This window comes from Heliconius melpomene, chromosome 18 (genome assembly GCF_056956725.1).
Source record: "Heliconius melpomene rosina isolate 202511_hmr_F chromosome 18, ASM5695672v1, whole genome shotgun sequence".
NCBI lineage: Eukaryota > Metazoa > Arthropoda > Insecta > Lepidoptera > Nymphalidae > Heliconius > Heliconius melpomene.
In genome coordinates this window covers 14,809,570-14,827,031 of record NC_140406.1, presented here as the reverse complement: position 1 = coordinate 14,827,031, position 17,462 = coordinate 14,809,570, and the positions used below count along the sequence as shown (strand labels likewise).

General features: G+C 31.7%; 3 protein-coding genes across 6 annotated transcripts in view; 1 reads left to right on the top strand and 2 right to left on the bottom strand.

Moving 5' to 3' along the window:
- Window positions 1–1,554: 1,554 nt before the first annotated feature.
- On the bottom strand, window positions 1,555–8,052 carry LOC146529680 (protein THEM6-like). The gene is made up of 5 exons (XM_085202097.1): window positions 7,846–8,052; window positions 6,402–6,595; window positions 5,858–6,072; window positions 4,780–4,968; window positions 1,555–4,431 (listed from the first exon to the last, which is right to left on the bottom strand). The coding sequence occupies exons 2-5, from the start codon at window positions 6,565–6,567 to the stop codon at window positions 4,312–4,314; spliced, it is 690 nt and encodes a 229-aa protein (XP_085058223.1). The 5' UTR covers window positions 6,568–6,595; window positions 7,846–8,052; the 3' UTR covers window positions 1,555–4,311.
- A 1,658-nt stretch (window positions 8,053–9,710) lies between these two features.
- LOC146529679 (uncharacterized) lies at window positions 9,711–11,122 on the top strand. Its single transcript, XM_085202096.1, has 2 exons — window positions 9,711–9,989; window positions 10,609–11,122. The coding sequence occupies exons 1-2, from the start codon at window positions 9,806–9,808 to the stop codon at window positions 11,097–11,099; spliced, it is 675 nt and encodes a 224-aa protein (XP_085058222.1). The 5' UTR covers window positions 9,711–9,805; the 3' UTR covers window positions 11,100–11,122.
- Window positions 11,123–11,600: 478 nt separating this feature from the next.
- LOC146529678 (uncharacterized) overlaps window positions 11,601–17,462 on the bottom strand; it is a 30,344-nt gene continuing 24,482 nt past the window's right edge. Inside the window, exons 13-17 of one of the 4 annotated variants that reach the window (XM_085202092.1) lie at window positions 17,178–17,345; window positions 15,883–15,987; window positions 15,227–15,371; window positions 14,664–14,911; window positions 11,601–14,165 (exon numbers count right to left, since the gene is read on the bottom strand). In XM_085202092.1, coding sequence (XP_085058218.1) covers window positions 13,221–14,165; window positions 14,664–14,911; window positions 15,227–15,371; window positions 15,883–15,987; window positions 17,178–17,345 — 1,611 coding nt within the window. In that variant the 3' untranslated portion in view covers window positions 11,601–13,220. The remainder of the gene's footprint in view (window positions 14,166–14,663; window positions 14,912–15,226; window positions 15,372–15,882; window positions 15,988–17,177; window positions 17,346–17,462) is intronic. The other 3 variants (XM_085202093.1, XM_085202094.1, XM_085202095.1) reach the window with 3 other exon arrangements.

Sequence of the window (17,462 nt, the reverse complement as noted above, 5' to 3'; positions counted from 1 at the left end):
GTTACTACTAAAAGGCCATCATGGCGCAAGAGGCTGAATTCGAACGTGATCATTAATGGATTCGATCTCTCTTGCAAAGTACGGCGTTGAGCTCTGCCAATCAACGTTATCTCTCGTTTTTGGCGTAAAGTGTAAAAGGGAGTATCCTGACTTGGATTTCTCTACCTACCAGAATTGTGAAGCAATGAAATTACTGAATTATTTTTGTTTTTTTTATTTTTAACTCGTATCAGCGTAAGCAGAGGGAAACTGGGAACCTACTGCTAAGACATTCAGTTCCCCACTTTCAACTGAAAAGAACTTATACAAGAAATAATATGTATATAAAAGAAAATATATTCATATATTATATACAATTATCTACAGTTGTTTACCTAAATTATAATTTCAAGTAAATTGAGTTTCGATGACGCGCAACGTGTTGTCGTAACCAGGTTACAAAGTACACGAACATTTTGCCAATTAAAAGAATGTCTCAATATATCAATATCTTGTTTTGTCATTGCATTTACAAATAACTTATGGAAAAATATAAAGAGGTATATTTGATAGCACCTATTATCGAATTTAAAAAAATCTGCTTCACGCTGTATCCCGCACACAGCAGGGTAGGGAACCTAGTGTTAAGACACTTCCTTCTTCTGAGAATTCTGGAAGCATAGTGTGTTGAGTGGCGGAATTCTCAGGTGGCGGAGGCTCTCTGCCTTTGTGTCGAGGCAAAGTAAGCCTAGCCCCTAGTTGAATAAAAAATGTTTTTTATATTTTTCTTGATTTTTGAAATCCAGAATGATTTCTTCTACACCTATATTTCAATGTTTACTTAGAAATAATACATTTTAATATTGCTTTTGCACTTATATTTGCAATTACATACAAAATTAAATGCTTACCAATTAAAAAGTTTTTATCAAATATAAATATGAAAAATGGACAGCATCGTGTGAATGGCTGAGTGTTAGATGAGTCAGGGAATAGAAAGAAACTTGTAAATAAGAATTTATTGATATAATAAGATGATTTATTTGTACATTAAATTGAATTTTGAATGAAAAATTAACTAATCTAGCTTTATACTTATTTTAGAAAATGTATAAAAATTTTAACGTAGCGGGACTCGAATCTGCGCCTTCTGGTTTTCTGAAATAAGTATTTTTCTTTCCTAAGTGTGGAATAACACTTTAAAAAAGCTAAGCGCGAAGCTTCGCGCGAAGCTTCTATTCCTTCGATATCAAAATAATACGTAGCTTTTAACTGAGTGGATTTATTTTTAATGAACTTTATGCACAGTAAACAAAGCCGCTAGCCTCAGCAACAGCCTACATTGGCAGGCTGCCTAAATCGTAGGTTCTGAGTTCTATTTCTGATACTAGAATTTCATTTTCAATGAACAAGTAGACGAAACCTGCTTAACTTTTGTACTAGCGTGATACAAAATGATGAGAAATTAATAAATATCTGCATATATTTTGTTACAAATAACTATTGAACTGCTGTCAAATGAATAACACCAACAAAGTCAATATGGACGACGAAATAAAAAACGCATTACAACAATTCATATGTAATTTGAAACTTTATTTATAATATTCAGTTGTTTACATTACAGTGATTTATCTTACCATAAACCAATACCTTTCAGGAATATTAGCTGAGCTAATTTAATTACAAATTTTAAATATCTATATATTTCATACAATATACACAATACTTAATTTCTATTTAAGATCCAACGTAATGATATTAAAGCACCATTAATACGTTTTACTTTAATATCGTAGTTAATATACAGAATAAGTTAACTCAATCAATTGGCTACTATAGTAGAAAAGCTAATTATTATTAATTAAAATTGTCTTGAAAAACAAATACATGGAATTATAGAAGAAAAGCAGTATCAATAGTCAGCAGTGTACACAAGAAGAAGAGCATAGTAAAACCTCGTTCTAACATTACAAACTTATAATTGATATGAGTAAAATGTAATTTTTATAGAATAGCTAAAAGGAAGTTTAAAATTAGGAAGAAAGAACTATCGAATGCTAATTCAATGACATTTTATTTTCTAAAATTATGTTGGAAAAACTTGGACATATTCAATTTGAAAATCAGTGTTGTAGTGGTATAAGTAATTTATGTTCGACCATTTCATATTTATAATAATTTCATATTCACGAGACTAAATTATAGATAGACCTTTGAATTCACCCATAAGCTACAGAATGGATTGACGCGGCAATAACTCTTTGCTAAGTAAGAAAAAACTTTTAAAAAATCTATTCATTAACAATATCAATGAATGCATCTCTTTTGGTGCTTTGAATGAAACATTTCATTTACTTTTATGAAGGTATTTTTTTTATTTAATTTTTAACAATCAAAAATTCCAAAATTTCATAAATTCCGTTTAACAGATTACAAGTTCTTACCTAAAAATATATTTTCGAATCTTTAATATTCTAGATATTAATCAGAAGCATAAACTATGAAATAATACCACACGCGTTGCATTACTTACTAGAAAGTAAAAACTGATGTAAAACGTTGAAAACGTAAACGATCAGTAACAACACTTTTTTTGTTTTAGATTTTCAATATCTACAAAACAATTAAAATTATATGTATGCAACATAATATACCTACATATGTATTTATTTTGTAGGTACAATGTACATGTGACGCAATTCAGCTTTACTGTTATAATAAGTACATTATTAGCTTAAATATGTTTCGACAATCCTTTTGATTTTTAAAATGACTAGAATAAAATTATCCTAATAAATAATACAAATCTAAAAAAAATAGAAGGAAATATTTTTACTGAACAACAACAAAAAAAAGAAATATTTTACTTGTGCGAATAAGAAATCACAAAGGTACATAATATGAACTTATATAATAAATCTGTTTACTCTAATAAATTAATACTCTAAACGCTTATTTCAATATTTTACTTTAGTTCTTCTCAGAACTGAAAGAATTGATATAAGGAAATAATCAATAAAATTATAACAATTACAATTGTTTAAATTAACATAGAAAAATATCAATAAGTATATGATTTCTAATTTTGGAATTCCATTATAACAAAAATATTTACACAAAAATAAAATTATAGAAGATAAAATATTAAAACTATAAAAAGTTAAAAAAAACGAACGTAATCGATTGAAATACGATAAAAAATCCTTTTAAGTACTTTATTATCAAGTTAATTTTAATAAATACAAAGAACAATTACAAAATATTTATAGGACATAACTAAGATTTTTTATATGCTATAAAAATAACAGTGAAATGATAAAAATACTTTTTATGATAAGAGATAATTTCATTATTAAAATTGTCATATTTTAAAATAACAACTTACTTCAAAATATAAAAATGTAAAATTTAATATCATATAATTTTTATTTTAAAACATTTAATGTATTTTTAATGAATTTAATTATCTTATTTACATTTTGACTTTGCACTAATAAGCATACTGCCTACGCTTAGAACTGCAGCCATCTTATAAATATATAAATAAAAAATTTAAGATAAAATTATAATTTATATTTCACTACCATATTAAAAGCTATAATGATATAATATATTTATTATGTATACGTATTTTATTTTAATCTAGCATACTTTTAAAAAATAAGCTAGCTATCATCTGCAATTTCGACATTGACACCTGTCAATTATAACCCGAACGAAACCGCCAATTTCTTTATAAAAACTTTTATATAACTTATGTTAGTGATAGTTTAATAAACATCACTTATGGTGTCTTATTAAATTATCAGTTTGTTATAATTGCTTTAATTATGATCATTGGATACTTTTTTGGATTGGTGATCTTTAATTTTTTCTTATTACTTAAACAGACGTCTCGTCTCTTCCGATAATTTATTATAAATAAATCAAAAAGATTATGGTAATTAAAAATTTATAAATATTTTATTAATTAAAATATATGATAATTTTCTACTAATCTTCAATATATTTTACACATTAATGCGCGAATTTTTATATAAATCTCTTGCCTTAATCAATCATAGAATGTATAAGATCATAAGAAAGTATCAAATCCAATAACATTTCAAATATCAATTTAAAAGACAATACGAATCAAATCAGCGTCACGCTGTAAGCAGAGGGAAGACAGTGTTAAGACACTCCGTTCCCCACGTCATCCTAAATTATATTAAAAGACAATAATACATAAATACAATTATTAAGATACATTTCGTAACGAATGATCATAATTAATTCCGTAATTCTAACCTACACTCGTTTCCTCGACTCGTTCGGGTCCAGCCGCCTTCACTCCGCCGCTTTGGGGATGATCTCTCCGCAGCTCAGAGGGTGCGCTTCGAGAGGTAACGGCGCGAGCGGTCTGAGCTTGGCTGAACTCACTTCGTTACTTTGTACCCAGAGCTCGAGCTGTAATTGTGGGAGAAATTTAATTTTATTAACAGTTACAATTATATTATTTTAAGAAAATATTTTTTAATAAATATTTTTTAATTTATTTATTTATATAGTAGATTGTAACAAAGTTAATACAAATTCAAAGTGCAATCATAAACTCACCGTGTACCATTGTCGCCAAACATTTATATTACTAAAAACCTATTACAATAATAAATATCATTATCACCCACTCAGCACTATTTAAGTAATTTTATCTTAAAAATTTTAATGTTATTAGAACGCCAAAGTAACTCATCAAGCGAAGCTACGATCGGGTCCCTAGTTCTAAAATAGAATAAAAAAGTAAAAAACTAGTACCTCCGAAGGCATTTTCTCCGGCGGAGATCTGCAGCTGCCAGAACAATGTAGCTGCAAGAGTAGTTCAGCGATAGCCGCCACCGACGTGTCTATGATACGCTGGCGACAGAGCGCCACCGCGTGGACGAACCCACCAGGCCCTATGAACTCGTGCTCCATGAAAAAGGTTTTTTCGTCCCAGTAGATAGCCTGAAAAATTTAAAATAACTTAAAATATAGAGTGTATTTTGATGATTTCTTTTAGATTATATTAAAACAAGAAAAGAAATAATCAATAATATTTGCATGCCAGCTGAGTTTTCTTCGCTATGGTGTCGATGCAAAACGCGGTGTTAAGTTCCACTACTCAATTCGGCGTAAAATGGGGAACGGAGTGTCTTATCAATAGGTTCCCTGTGCCTACCCTGCCGTGTGCACTTGCGCAGGGTACAGCGTAAACATAAAAAAATACAGCAAGATATATAACGCAGAGCAGAATAATAATGAGATGCAATCCCGTTGTAATCAGAATTTACTACTTATAATGTACATAATTTCGAATATAATGTTAAAACTAAAACATTTCCACCTCTTACGTTTGTAAAACAAGTTATTTTAAAAGGAAGATCAAATTAAATTAGAAGTTAACTAGATTTTCATGCGTGAATCAAACGGCCAGTGTCTGTGTCAATGACCAATAGATCAGTGTATCGCTTATGTTTGTGTGTCAATGGAATCTTGAAGTCATTTTAGTTTTGACGTCGTCTTCTTAAATTTTAAATGAAATTACTTTACAGGATTAATCGCGTATATTTAGTACTATGCATTTTTAGAAAGCCGATGTTTCGAACACTTCAGTAAGTAAAATGTGTAATAAATTGATTTCCGACCAATTTTCTAAACATTGCGATGAAATAAAATAATTCATCTCCTTGAAAGAGCATCGAACTCACTATCAGTACCATTTACATTCTTACACTGTGCCATTGCGCTACGATCTCTTTTTAAATCATATAAAATAAAGAACAGAATGTTGCATCACTCAAATCCCTTCTAATAGTGAATATATCAAAAATCACTATTTATTTTATATACATACCTTAGAAGTAATAGTAAACCTGGTGAACGGCTTCAAATACCGCCTATATCTGATAGTGGTGGCCGCTTGTAAAACAGAACCCCCGGCCGCTTTGATGTTGGCGTACAGACCGCTCCGCTCGTAGAAGTCAGCTCGCGCGAAGTCCAGCTCTCGGAGGTAGCGCGCGTTGTTCATGTGGTAGAGGAGTGTGTCGATATCGGTGAGCAGACACCACGCTGGAATTTTAAACATAATGGTAACATATAAAAAGTAAGTAAAGATTTTTCAATATTAAGAAATTTTTAAGTATATTTTTTAAAAATACTTTAGTTGTATTTCGTCTTTTTTGGTGCCCTAAATCCTAATGACATTATTGTCAAACCTATTAATAGGATTTACTAGGGTTTATTAAAATTATGATTTTTATTGATGCAAACAAAAAAGAAAAAATATATCGCTCTACATTTTTAAGAGAGTGAATTTACCATTGATTATTTTAAATGGTAATAGTCAATTTTGAAGTTATATCTAGTATTTTCATTTTTCAAAAGTTAAACCAACTTACATTGAACCTCCGTAGAATCCAAAATGCAAATCTTCTTTCTAAAATATCTCGCCTTCGCAACAGTGTACATCATACGCGCGAAGTACGCGACGTCTAAAGTTCCATACAGCAAGAGCGACCCCGCCACCACCACGGCGCCCCAGCCAGGGACACATACTGTCCACATTTTGGAAATTGTTTTGCAGATTTTACGTCTAAAATTGTTAAAATATTTACTTAACATTTTTGTCTTTATGCTGATGACGCGCTGACAAGGATCAGCATCAAGTTTAAGATATAAAAATTAAATCTCTCTCATCTGTCATTATCTCTCTCATCTGATGCGGATGCTTATGCAAACTTCAAGTTAGGTTTTGACTTGAAATTTGCATAAGCATCAGTTGACTTGAAGTTGACATGAAATAATAGAATAAAATCATCAGGCGCTTGGACTACATTTACTACCTACACTTTCATTTGTATAGTTTTTTCAACTGAGTCCAAAAAATATGTACTTAACACTTAATTTGTTTTTTATAACATTTCACTTCCCAGCAGAGAAGTCAGGAAAAGAATATCTAAATTGATACCGATACGGGTCGACTATTTCTTATGTCACTTATTAGGATATATATGCAATATGTTCATAAGATTCAGTAAATTAAATGAGTAAATTGTATATTTAATTAGCCGTTTTACTTTGTTGTGATCAGCTTCACTTTGTATCACAGCAGAGCAGGCAGAGGGACAAGAGAGAGAAGACACTCCGCTCATGCTTACATCAAAAATATATTCAGCATTCATTATCGTGCTGAATAAAAATATTTAATTAAAGATTTTTACAAAAAATAATCAACCAACAGTTCTAGGTAGTTTAATCTCGGATCGGATACAAAATTTTGAGTTCTTTCGTGGCACCACAAACGTCCTAGAAATGATAAGCCTGAATCTGGCAGCACTAGTCTTAACTCTTAACACTCTGTGCCCTAAGTAAAAAAAAACGTAGTCGCTTTTATATACTACAAAAGCAAAGTTGAGTAATTTCAAAATTGCTCACTTTTATTTGTAAGGATGTAAATAAAAAAATCAAATTACTAAATCAAAACTTATACATATTAGAGTAATAAAAAACTGTGTAGAATCTACACCAAAATCAAACCATTGTAGATAGAGTAGGTTCGTTTTTTTCTTTATATAAAGTAATAAGAGCATTTATCCTGTATATTATTTATCTAGAGATAAGTATGTATGTCTGTTCGTCATTTACCAATAGGCATCAAAAAATATATAGTTTTAACATTTTAAAAAAATTATGGTTATTATATACCTACTCGTTTCTATTATCTACTACAAATATTGAATATATGAAAAAAAACAATAATTAAAAAACAATTTTTATATTGCACTTTTAAATACATTTTATATAATAAATAATTATATAAATATATAATTAAACTAAACTCACCAAGATGTTACTTGAAGCCGGCGAAACGAAATTAAAACATGATACCTTCCAAGAGCTTTTCTCAAGAAATTTACCAATTACTTAAATAAAACAATTAAAAGTAAAATATTATTAAACTGATATTACAATAAAAGTCACAGTTTTCTTTTAAAATAACCTCTCGAGGCGGTGTCAAGAATTTTCATGTAGAAAATAGTGACATTCGTTCTAAGCAATGCGCGCGCAGAACGATCGATAGTCAGTACATGTGTGGCATTGTTTCACAAATTTAAGCCTTATGAGGTTGTATAAAGTTATGCATTAGGCCGATTCAAACAAGCTACATAATTATATTTAAAAAAATCAGCTTCACGCTGCATCCCGCATACAGCAGGGTAGGGAGAGTAGAGAGTGTCTTTACAATAAGTTCTTTCTTCCTACTCTCCATAAATAAAAAGATAGAAGGAGAGGTATCCTAATCGTATTAATTTTGCGCCATCTCTACAATGCTCGTCCCTTGAAAATAAGTCAGAAGTTGTTCTTTGACTTTATAGAATAGCTGGCATTGTAGCTGGCTTTAGCATAAGAAAATCTGTATCCACTTTTAACACTAATGTGTTAAAACGTACGCACGTAACGCACGTACTTAGAAAATTATGGATTTTAATCAAATTTTAGAAAAGTTAGAGATTTTCGTTAATAAAATAAGACTTTAGTACTTTTTTAACATAAACTTATCTATTTAATAGAAGAAGTCAGTTAGGAAAAGGCCTTAAGTCTAGTGTCTCTCAACGACTTACGAATCTACAGCTCAGCTCAAAGGAAAATTCTTGTAAAAAGAAATCATATTGAATACGAAAATTTCCTTGACTATTAAATCAAAATAGACCTAGGAATTAAACGAAAGAATCCCTTTTTCGCGGAAACTAAAGGACACAGTGATTCTTCACTTTTAACTTAAAACACCTTACCACTCAACTCATGAAAGATTTTGAAATTTTTGCGATTAGTGGGGGACGAAGTGTCTTACTAAGGTGACTAGTGTGCTAAGGTGGTGCGCTAAGTTCCTGAGCCTACCCTACTAAACGAGGAAAAACCTGGATATAGCTATTTGCTTACAAACTGACATAAACAGAAGTGTCTGGTCATTTTTTATATTAGAATCGTCATCTCACACTTTGATAATATAAATATTGTATTTAAAGTTACTCATATAAGTTAATAACTATAGTTAGTTTAGCTAATAGTGAAACTAAGCTAATCGACAAACATTATAACGAGTAGATATTTCCCTATATTTATAACAAGAAATATCTTTAATATGTATAAATTAACAATTTTTGCAATGATTTCATTCTTATGGTCGATTCCAATATGTTGGAAACAAATACTTATGACTTAAATTTTTTGACTAATAAAAGTTTATTTGTCTTTACATTGTAGCCCGCACTTAGGAAACTAGCGTTGACACACTCCGTTCTCATTAAACCACTTCCATTCCACACTTTCCGCCGAATCCTGGAGGCATTGCGTTTGAGTAAGAAAAATGAAAATATTAGATACTTAATTTCCTGGAGCGGATAATTGAACCCACCACCTGTCGCCAATATAATAATCATAGTAAAATTTATAATTTAAACAAAAATTAAACGTCTTTTATTATAAAAAACCACCGTCACGCTCACGACTATGGACACGAAGACCATTTAACAAGACCTCTCAGCTGTAACAAAGATTTAACAATTAAAGATCTACAAAACTGGTTTCCATTACGCTTTTGACGGGCGTACCCATTCGGAGTCGTTGCCCGGTGGCCTCGGTTGTGATTGACCATCTCTTTCTTGCTTATACTGTTAGAAAGAGACAACAATCCGACGAGAATAGACGATCCGACATTTTGACGCACACCGCACAGCCACGTTGACTTACTTTACCAAGTAAGGCATTGTTATAATAAAATTACTATATTTTACATTAAAAAATGCGTGAATTTAAATATGATGTGGTGGAATTAATACACGCGATTAAAGATAGGCCTTGTTTGTGGGATAGAACAATAGAATCGTATAAGGACAGGGTTGAAAGGCGGCTTGCTTGGAATCAAGTGTTTTCACTGTTAGACGAACGATACGAGGATATGACGCCCGAAGAGAAACGAGTTACAAGTATGTAATTTATTGAAATATATTATTTAATATCTAAAGTAAGGTGAGGTAAGTAAGGTAAGGTAAAAACATTAGTAATTCCACTTTTATTAGGCTTAACAATGAAAATTATAATAAAATATGTTTTCATTTGTTACGTCAGATTTCCCGTGACGTATGATTTTGACGCAGATGGATTAAAGGAGTATTGTTTGCATACAATTAGGTTTATTGTTTCCAAGTTAAAGGAGATAAATTCGTGATACCTATATCTTACCTATACCTACAAAATTTTATACAATCAAACTTATAATTTTATTTTGAATCTATAAAATTATAGAAATAATAGAACAGCGATCAAATTAGTGTTCTGTATTCTTCTGTAATCTCTTATTTTTATTGATACAAGAAAATTTTGAAAGGGCTTCCACGACTGTTTTTAATTAAAGTTTTCTTTTCCCTCTGCGAAATGGAATGGAATAGAATGGAAACTATATTTATATTTACAGTTACTTTGTATCTACTATATACCTAAATAACATTTTTATATTATAGAAAAGATTAGAAAAATATACATATTTAATATGTAAAAAAAAAAAAAAATTTGTTCTATTAATAATATCAACATATTATGTTATAGGTGAAAAAATACAATCAAAATGGACAAACATACGGGATACATTTGTTAAGACGTTGAAGACTAAAATGGGGAAACCAAAACGCAAATACGTATTACACGAGCACCTCACATTCCTTCTCAAAGTAGCGTCACTCAGCGACGACTACTGCATAGATTACAGTTCCGAAGATATCGCCATGTTTAAAACTGAAAGAGACAGTCCTAATGAAATATCTACTGATATTAATATTGATATTAGCCTTCCAAAAAAATCTAAGAAACTAGAATATATAGAAGAACCATCAAAAACTATTGACTATGATAAATCAGAGTTAGATTATGTAGAAATGGATGAATGTAATGATCCTAGGATAATGAATGAAGATGAGGCTTTCTTTGCATCACTTCTACCAACTGTGGTTAAATATTCGGAGGATGAGAGACTGGAGTTTAGAATAGAAGTTCTAGCTGTTATGAAGAAGATAAAAGATCAAAGAAAGTTGTCTATATGAATAAAAAGATTAGAAAAATGGAATTTGAGTGTGGTTTTATTCTTAACCGTTTTATTTTATGTGACACAAAACAATTTGTCATCGTTGAAAAATTACATTACTTATAGTAAACCTGATCAAAATAAAATAAAATTAACTAATCTGGAGGAACATGAGGCAGTCGTGGCGCAGCGGCACAAGGGTGTGACTGTAACGGTTGTGGGTTCGATCCCCACTCGAGGAATTGAAATATTTATTTACGTTTATATTTCCATTTCTTCGCTCTGGTGTCGAGGCAAAGGGCGGCGTTGAGTTCTGCCACTCAACACGCAATGCCTCCAAAATTCGGCAGAAAGTGGGGAATGGAGCATAAACGCTAGGTTCCCTCTGCCTAAGATTAAATACCGACTCTCTGTATGGTATGTTACTTGTGACTTAAACATTAGGTGATTTTTATAATTATTTATAACTATTTACGTATGTAGGACAAAAAGTGCATAAACGGGATAAATAAAACAGACCTTAATAGATAAATTTTAATGATCATTTTCTGTAGCATTTTAAATTAATGTTTACAATAGTCCAATAATCACAAAAACACATTTTGGGTCAATAAAAAATAATTATGATACCTCCTAAACATTATCGAGTTTTTTACATGCTAATATATTTTATTAATTCTAATTGGAAAACAACGAAACATTGCAATACTGTAGTCAGAGTAATATCGAAACGTCTACAATATCGAATAACAACTTACAGGATAATATAAAAAAAATCCAAACTTACGCTTAGAAATGGCAGAAATAATTGTCTTTTCACGACTTTGTTTAGAGACAGAAAATAATAATAAATTTTCAAAAAACTCACAGAGACCGCCCCCGATAGTGGACGAGTGCTTTTAGACTGAAGTCAAATACCATCAGGGTATCTCAAATTCAAAAAATGCCCACCCATCCAAATTGTAAGCTAAAGGCATATACACATAGCTTTACCTAATAACGCTATCTTACTACTAGAAGTAACATGAACTATGGTACCGCCCGGTGTCGGACGTAAAACGTTACAATTCACTATAAGACCGTCGAAGAACGAGCTCGCTAAATTATCTAATATATTTTTATATACAAGTCCCAAATTGCGATTCTCAATATGGCGCTGGCCTTGAGTCAGTAAGTATATACAAAAGCGGTCAAATACTAAATGAAACTAGGCTTATAGCCCTTGAGACAGATACCGCGTATTAAGTCTAAAACGGAGTTGACTAGACCCCTTAAATGTAGGGGACGAAAATTATTTACACACTTACGACGGAAATTAATTCAAATTCACACCTAACTTAACAATAATAGTTGTAATAAACGTTAAATACAAATATTAACCCTGACCCTTCGCAAACGAACTAAGCGCTCCAAATAAACTGAACATAGAAAAATAAGCCAAGTTAAAGCTCATCACAAATTTGTGCATTTCCCATGGAAGGTTGCCGTTCAATTAAATCTAATATAATACAATAGATAATAAAATCGTAATGGCGGCAAATTTAAGGAGAACTGTCAGTCTAGATATAGAAGGGGTTACAATAATATTCATCTACACTACGACATTGTCACTATAAGCTTAGCCTACCGTTTATACACATACATCAATTATCATTTATCATATATGGTTATATTACATGAAATAACAATAAAAATGTCGGTAATTAAGTGAAAAATAATAATAATTTGAACTAATAGGTGACGGTGAAACTCAAACTGCTACAACACTAACGAAAAGTCCACGTGTAAGTATGAACGTAAGCTTATTTGTTTATATACAAAACAATAACTAACAACATTATTTATAATACATTAAGAAACCTCGTTACGAAGAGATCGCGATCAGTCTGGCGCGACGCCTACAATGGAAGAATCCCATAAGTTTTATATTTTCTCTAATATACTGTAATTTATCCGCCATTTAGGTGGCGATATAATAATTATTATACTAAAATTGATATTTAGACAGTCACAAATCTAGATATATTATATGTGTATGTTGTGTCCAGTGTTAGTCATAGTCCGTATTTTGTTCAACCCTTGATATAAATTTTATTTTAAATTTTCTGTTTAGACAAATCTTATATATAGTTTTCAATTTTTAATTAGTAAAATCAATAGTGGGTTTCTTCTTAGGTTTCTTTGGTCTAGGCGGTACAGGAGATCCATTGCAGCAATGACAGCCTCGTTTCACTACCCCTCTGACCGACGACCGTCGCCTTACTTCTAAGCTATCTGCCCTATAATCTCTTTCTTCCTGGAAACCAGCTCTAGTCTTCCCAGAGAGACTTCTTTCCACATCATCAGCATGATGGTACATACGTTTAGCCGGGTAAGTTCTTAAAGGTGGATGATCGTCAGACGAACCACTGCCTGCTCTTTCTATTAACCTAGCTTCCTTTATGACAGAATCTAATCTCATATGAGTTCCTACGCCGCTGGAATCTGTTGAATTTGTTTCATCGAACGGACTTTTGCAGCATTTTTCGCTGTCGCTACTATAGTTATAATCAACATGGCGGCCTCTTTCTGAACGTTCTGACGCTGAATTAGATTCCCAAAACAGTTCAGCATGTCTTTCTGGTGAAGAATTGTCCTCATCACCATCCGCCATGGATTCAAGTGTGGCTTCTCTTGAACTATCCTCAGCTATCATTTTGGCATCATCACCTGCTATAAGACCGTCTGATTCGTCCATTAAATATCTAGCATCCCGTCTATCGTCTTCATAACAAACTCTTCTAATAACTTGAGTGGCATTTCCCGTTGAGTGTACTATAGCTGATGCTGTATGAGACAGATGAACTTCTCTCGAATCAGTCAATATGTTGTCAAACTTTGTTAGATTTAAGTTACCGTGGGAGGAGTTTATAATATGATCAATATTGGCATATTTCACACTATGATGTACGTTTTCTTGGTTTGCTTGAGATATGACAGTGGTTTGAGGAGCTGTGACGAGTACTGTGGCCGGCGCCCGACCGGCGTGGAAGATAGTTGACGTTATGTGACGCCCTTTTAGCCCAGTTATTGTGAATGGCTGGACCTGGTAAAAGTAATGCTAGTTGTGTAAAACAGAATTGATTAAATAGATATACAGATTAATTGTAGTATCCATATGTCTACATACCAAACTTAAACATTGTTTTGTTCGCTAACTATACATAAACTACGAAAGAAACATAAGTTTAGTCTTCTATTAAAAAAAAATGGTTATAAACAATAAAAAGTATTTCAAATATTAGCATAAATAGAAACAATTTTCTACTTTTAATATATAAATAATCTTTTCCACATATTAATTATTCATTGATTAAATAATACACTTCATACAATTAATAATTCATAGAACTTTAACAATGAATTGTTCAAATCAAAAATAACCACAAATAGCTTGAGATAATTTTAATGAGATGTGTTGTGGATTTGATTTCCATAAGGAGGTGAACGTGAAGTGGTGTGAACATTCCAAATTATATAAATTCTCTTCTCTAGTAAAGGGTACAACGGTGTATCTTCACATAAGTATTGCATATACTGTTACCTCAGTTTCCTCACTAGGTTCACTATGAAACGTCGTATTCGGATGAGACCGAGCAAATTCCTCCTGGTCCAGCGCTATAGTCGCTTGCATGCCATCCTCACTGACTGTCACTATACCCTCATCTAACCCGAGAGTCACTCCCAAGTCTTGCTGATCATCTATGTCGCTTTGGAGGAGATGGTCTGTTGCTATTTGATCATCTATGTCTGGTTGCGGTATGCCACTTTGGTTGAGGACTGTTGGTTGGGCTAGAAAGGCAACATATTTAATAAGAAATTTACTATTTTTATTTCATTATTAGGGCGCAGCATTGAGTGTGCCCAATATGTATTTGTTTCAATAATTAAAGCGCGACATTAGGATGCACCTAGCACATAATATAGACTAAATAATATAAAATACTTACCTACTTTTAGTTTTACTAGTAACAAATAATCGAAAGTAAATTAATACATAAGAGTTACTAAACAACCATTATATTGTTTAATTCACGGTAATTATGAAATTCGGCTAGAAGTGGGGAACTGAGTGTCCTAATTATGTTATAATCTAAAAAAACTTACGCGTGTGAGAATGTTGCTGAGTATCATGAGCTGGCGACGAACTAAAAAGCAGTTCAGCTTCGGGGAATAATTCCGATGCTGATGGTGAATCCACGCCGAGGTCTTCGCATTCTTCCGAAAGTGATTTCTGCAAAAAACCAGTACCCTGGAGCCAAGGGTTCTTTTGAATGATCGTTAAAAAAAAATTAAATTATAAATGTCTAATTGCTACAAAGTTGATGAGATTTAAATGATATATGAGTTTAAATATACATTTGTGAAACCTTTGTTGTAAAAATAAAAATATATAGTAAATTATAAAATTAAATTATTTCACAAAATTAAAATTAATTTTAACGTGAGCATTTTAAAAAACTGTTTAATGGTTCATGTTAATTAAGATTAATAATATTATAAAAATGATTGATGATTAAGAAAAGAAAGATGGTGTAAGAAGGCAAAATGAGTGTGATGTAAGTAAACAAAAGTATATATAAAAAATTGTCTTAGATTTTTTATTTTTCAATTAATATAAAAAAGAAAAAAGATGAAGGATAATAAGATGTGAACAAAAGAGACAGAAAAATAAAATTTAAGAAAGCTTAATTCTAGTTTTCTTTTGCCTCGTCCAAAACATCTTTTTCTTCTGTTCGTTGAAAGTTTTGTTGAATACCTACTTGTAATCGTAGTTCATGTTCCAGTATGGCATATTTGTGCCTGAGCGCTGCAGCCGATACGTGAGCGAGACGATGTTGACGATGACCGTCCCTTTTGTGAACCACCTGTATAATATACCTCTATCAAAATCATATGAATTTTATAAAATTATTTTACCAAGTAGGCAATTATAGACGAAAACGGCTAAAGCTTCATGTATTCATAATGTATACACTTTACATAACACTTATACGATTACGCTGTTATAGACATAAGCATTTAAAGCTATGAAGACGCTTTTAGATTAGATTTTTAATATTTTACTTAATAATTTTCAAGTATACCTATCTAGAAGAAAGGAAATATTAGAACTAAATTAGTGTCATATAGTATTTTGAGTGTTAGTTATTGTTGTAATAAAAGAATACATATTATGATTGTCTAGTAAAGTTTATTCTACAACACATTTACGTAACAAAGGATCTAGTACTGTCGTCCAAATGAAGATGAGTTTCATGCACGATGATGCGGTTCGCTTCGGACTACGTAGTAATCGAGGAACTGCTACATGCAAAATTAAACACATCTCAAATCCAAATTGGAATATACAAAAGACGTAAAAGATTCGAAAATAAGCGATACGAAACGTTTAAAAACAATTTCCGAAGGAAAAGGAATAAAATATAGAAATTAAAATACAATTACCATTACAATGACTGGGTAGACATTTATGAGACTTAACACTATGGACTTTCTTTGATTCGAATGTAGAATGCCTTATATATGTTATAGAAGCGACAACTTCTTGTGAGTCATTTTATGATTTTTGAGAATTATATAAAATGCTGCACGTAGTTTTAAACAAAGCTGGCCAAGCATAGCGTCTCTTGATAATAATGTTGAAATAGTCATAGTATTCAAATTTATAAAAGAAACTTAAATTGATAATTTATTTAAATATCTGTTCCAGATAAAGCACTTGTCGCGTCTATTTGTATGTCCTTTCGGCAAACTAACACCGAAAGAAAGAAAAGCGGTTAAAAGAAACTGAGGCGTGCATGTCTACTAAGAGGCTTTCTAAGTTTGAGGGGGTCGGCGTCAGTTCTACGATATCGTGTCCTTCATAAAATAAAGTCACATCTGAAATCAACTTCATTGAAAGAGATCCATTTTATGTTGCATAATATTTGAATTCCAGCGCACGTTAGCGTGTAGTACTTAATTAAGGTGGAGTGAAATAAATTATAGTTAAGTAGATCTCTTCAGAGTCGTTTTTAAGCGGCGACTTTTCCTAGCAAGGACACGGTATGATCACCTGGTGGTAGGCCTTATCGTCGCAATCTGACGCGTCAATATCGTATGCGCAACGAGACGTCTCATCTTGAGAATCTACGATGTACGACCTTTTCGAGTCAACGTCGAACATCTTATCAAATATCCTTTGCGCCTCCATATCGGGACTGTATCTATCTGGGATCGCGTCCTGAAGTTTCAAAATCGTTTGAAAGTCGTTTGAAATGACACATGTCTGACGAGGTTCAAAAACTTCGAAATTACCAATATTTATACTGAGTTATTCAAAGTATATATAAGTAGAGAT

Coding starts and splice junctions, on each gene's coding strand:
- LOC146529680 (XM_085202097.1), bottom strand. CDS start 6,567: ATGTGGACAGTATGTGTCCCTGGCTGGGGCGCCGTGGTGGTGGCGGGG. Junction 6,073..6,401: donor GGATTCTACGGAGGTTCAAT/GTAAGTTGGTTT, acceptor TTAAAATTCCAG/CGTGGTGTCTGCTCACCGAT. Junction 4,432..4,779: donor CGGAGAAAATGCCTTCGGAG/GTACTAGTTTTT, acceptor CCACAATTACAG/CTCGAGCTCTGGGTACAAAG.
- LOC146529679 (XM_085202096.1), top strand. CDS start 9,806: ATGCGTGAATTTAAATATGATGTGGTGGAATTAATACACGCGATTAAA. Junction 9,990..10,608: donor CGAAGAGAAACGAGTTACAA/GTATGTAATTTA, acceptor ATTATGTTATAG/GTGAAAAAATACAATCAAAA.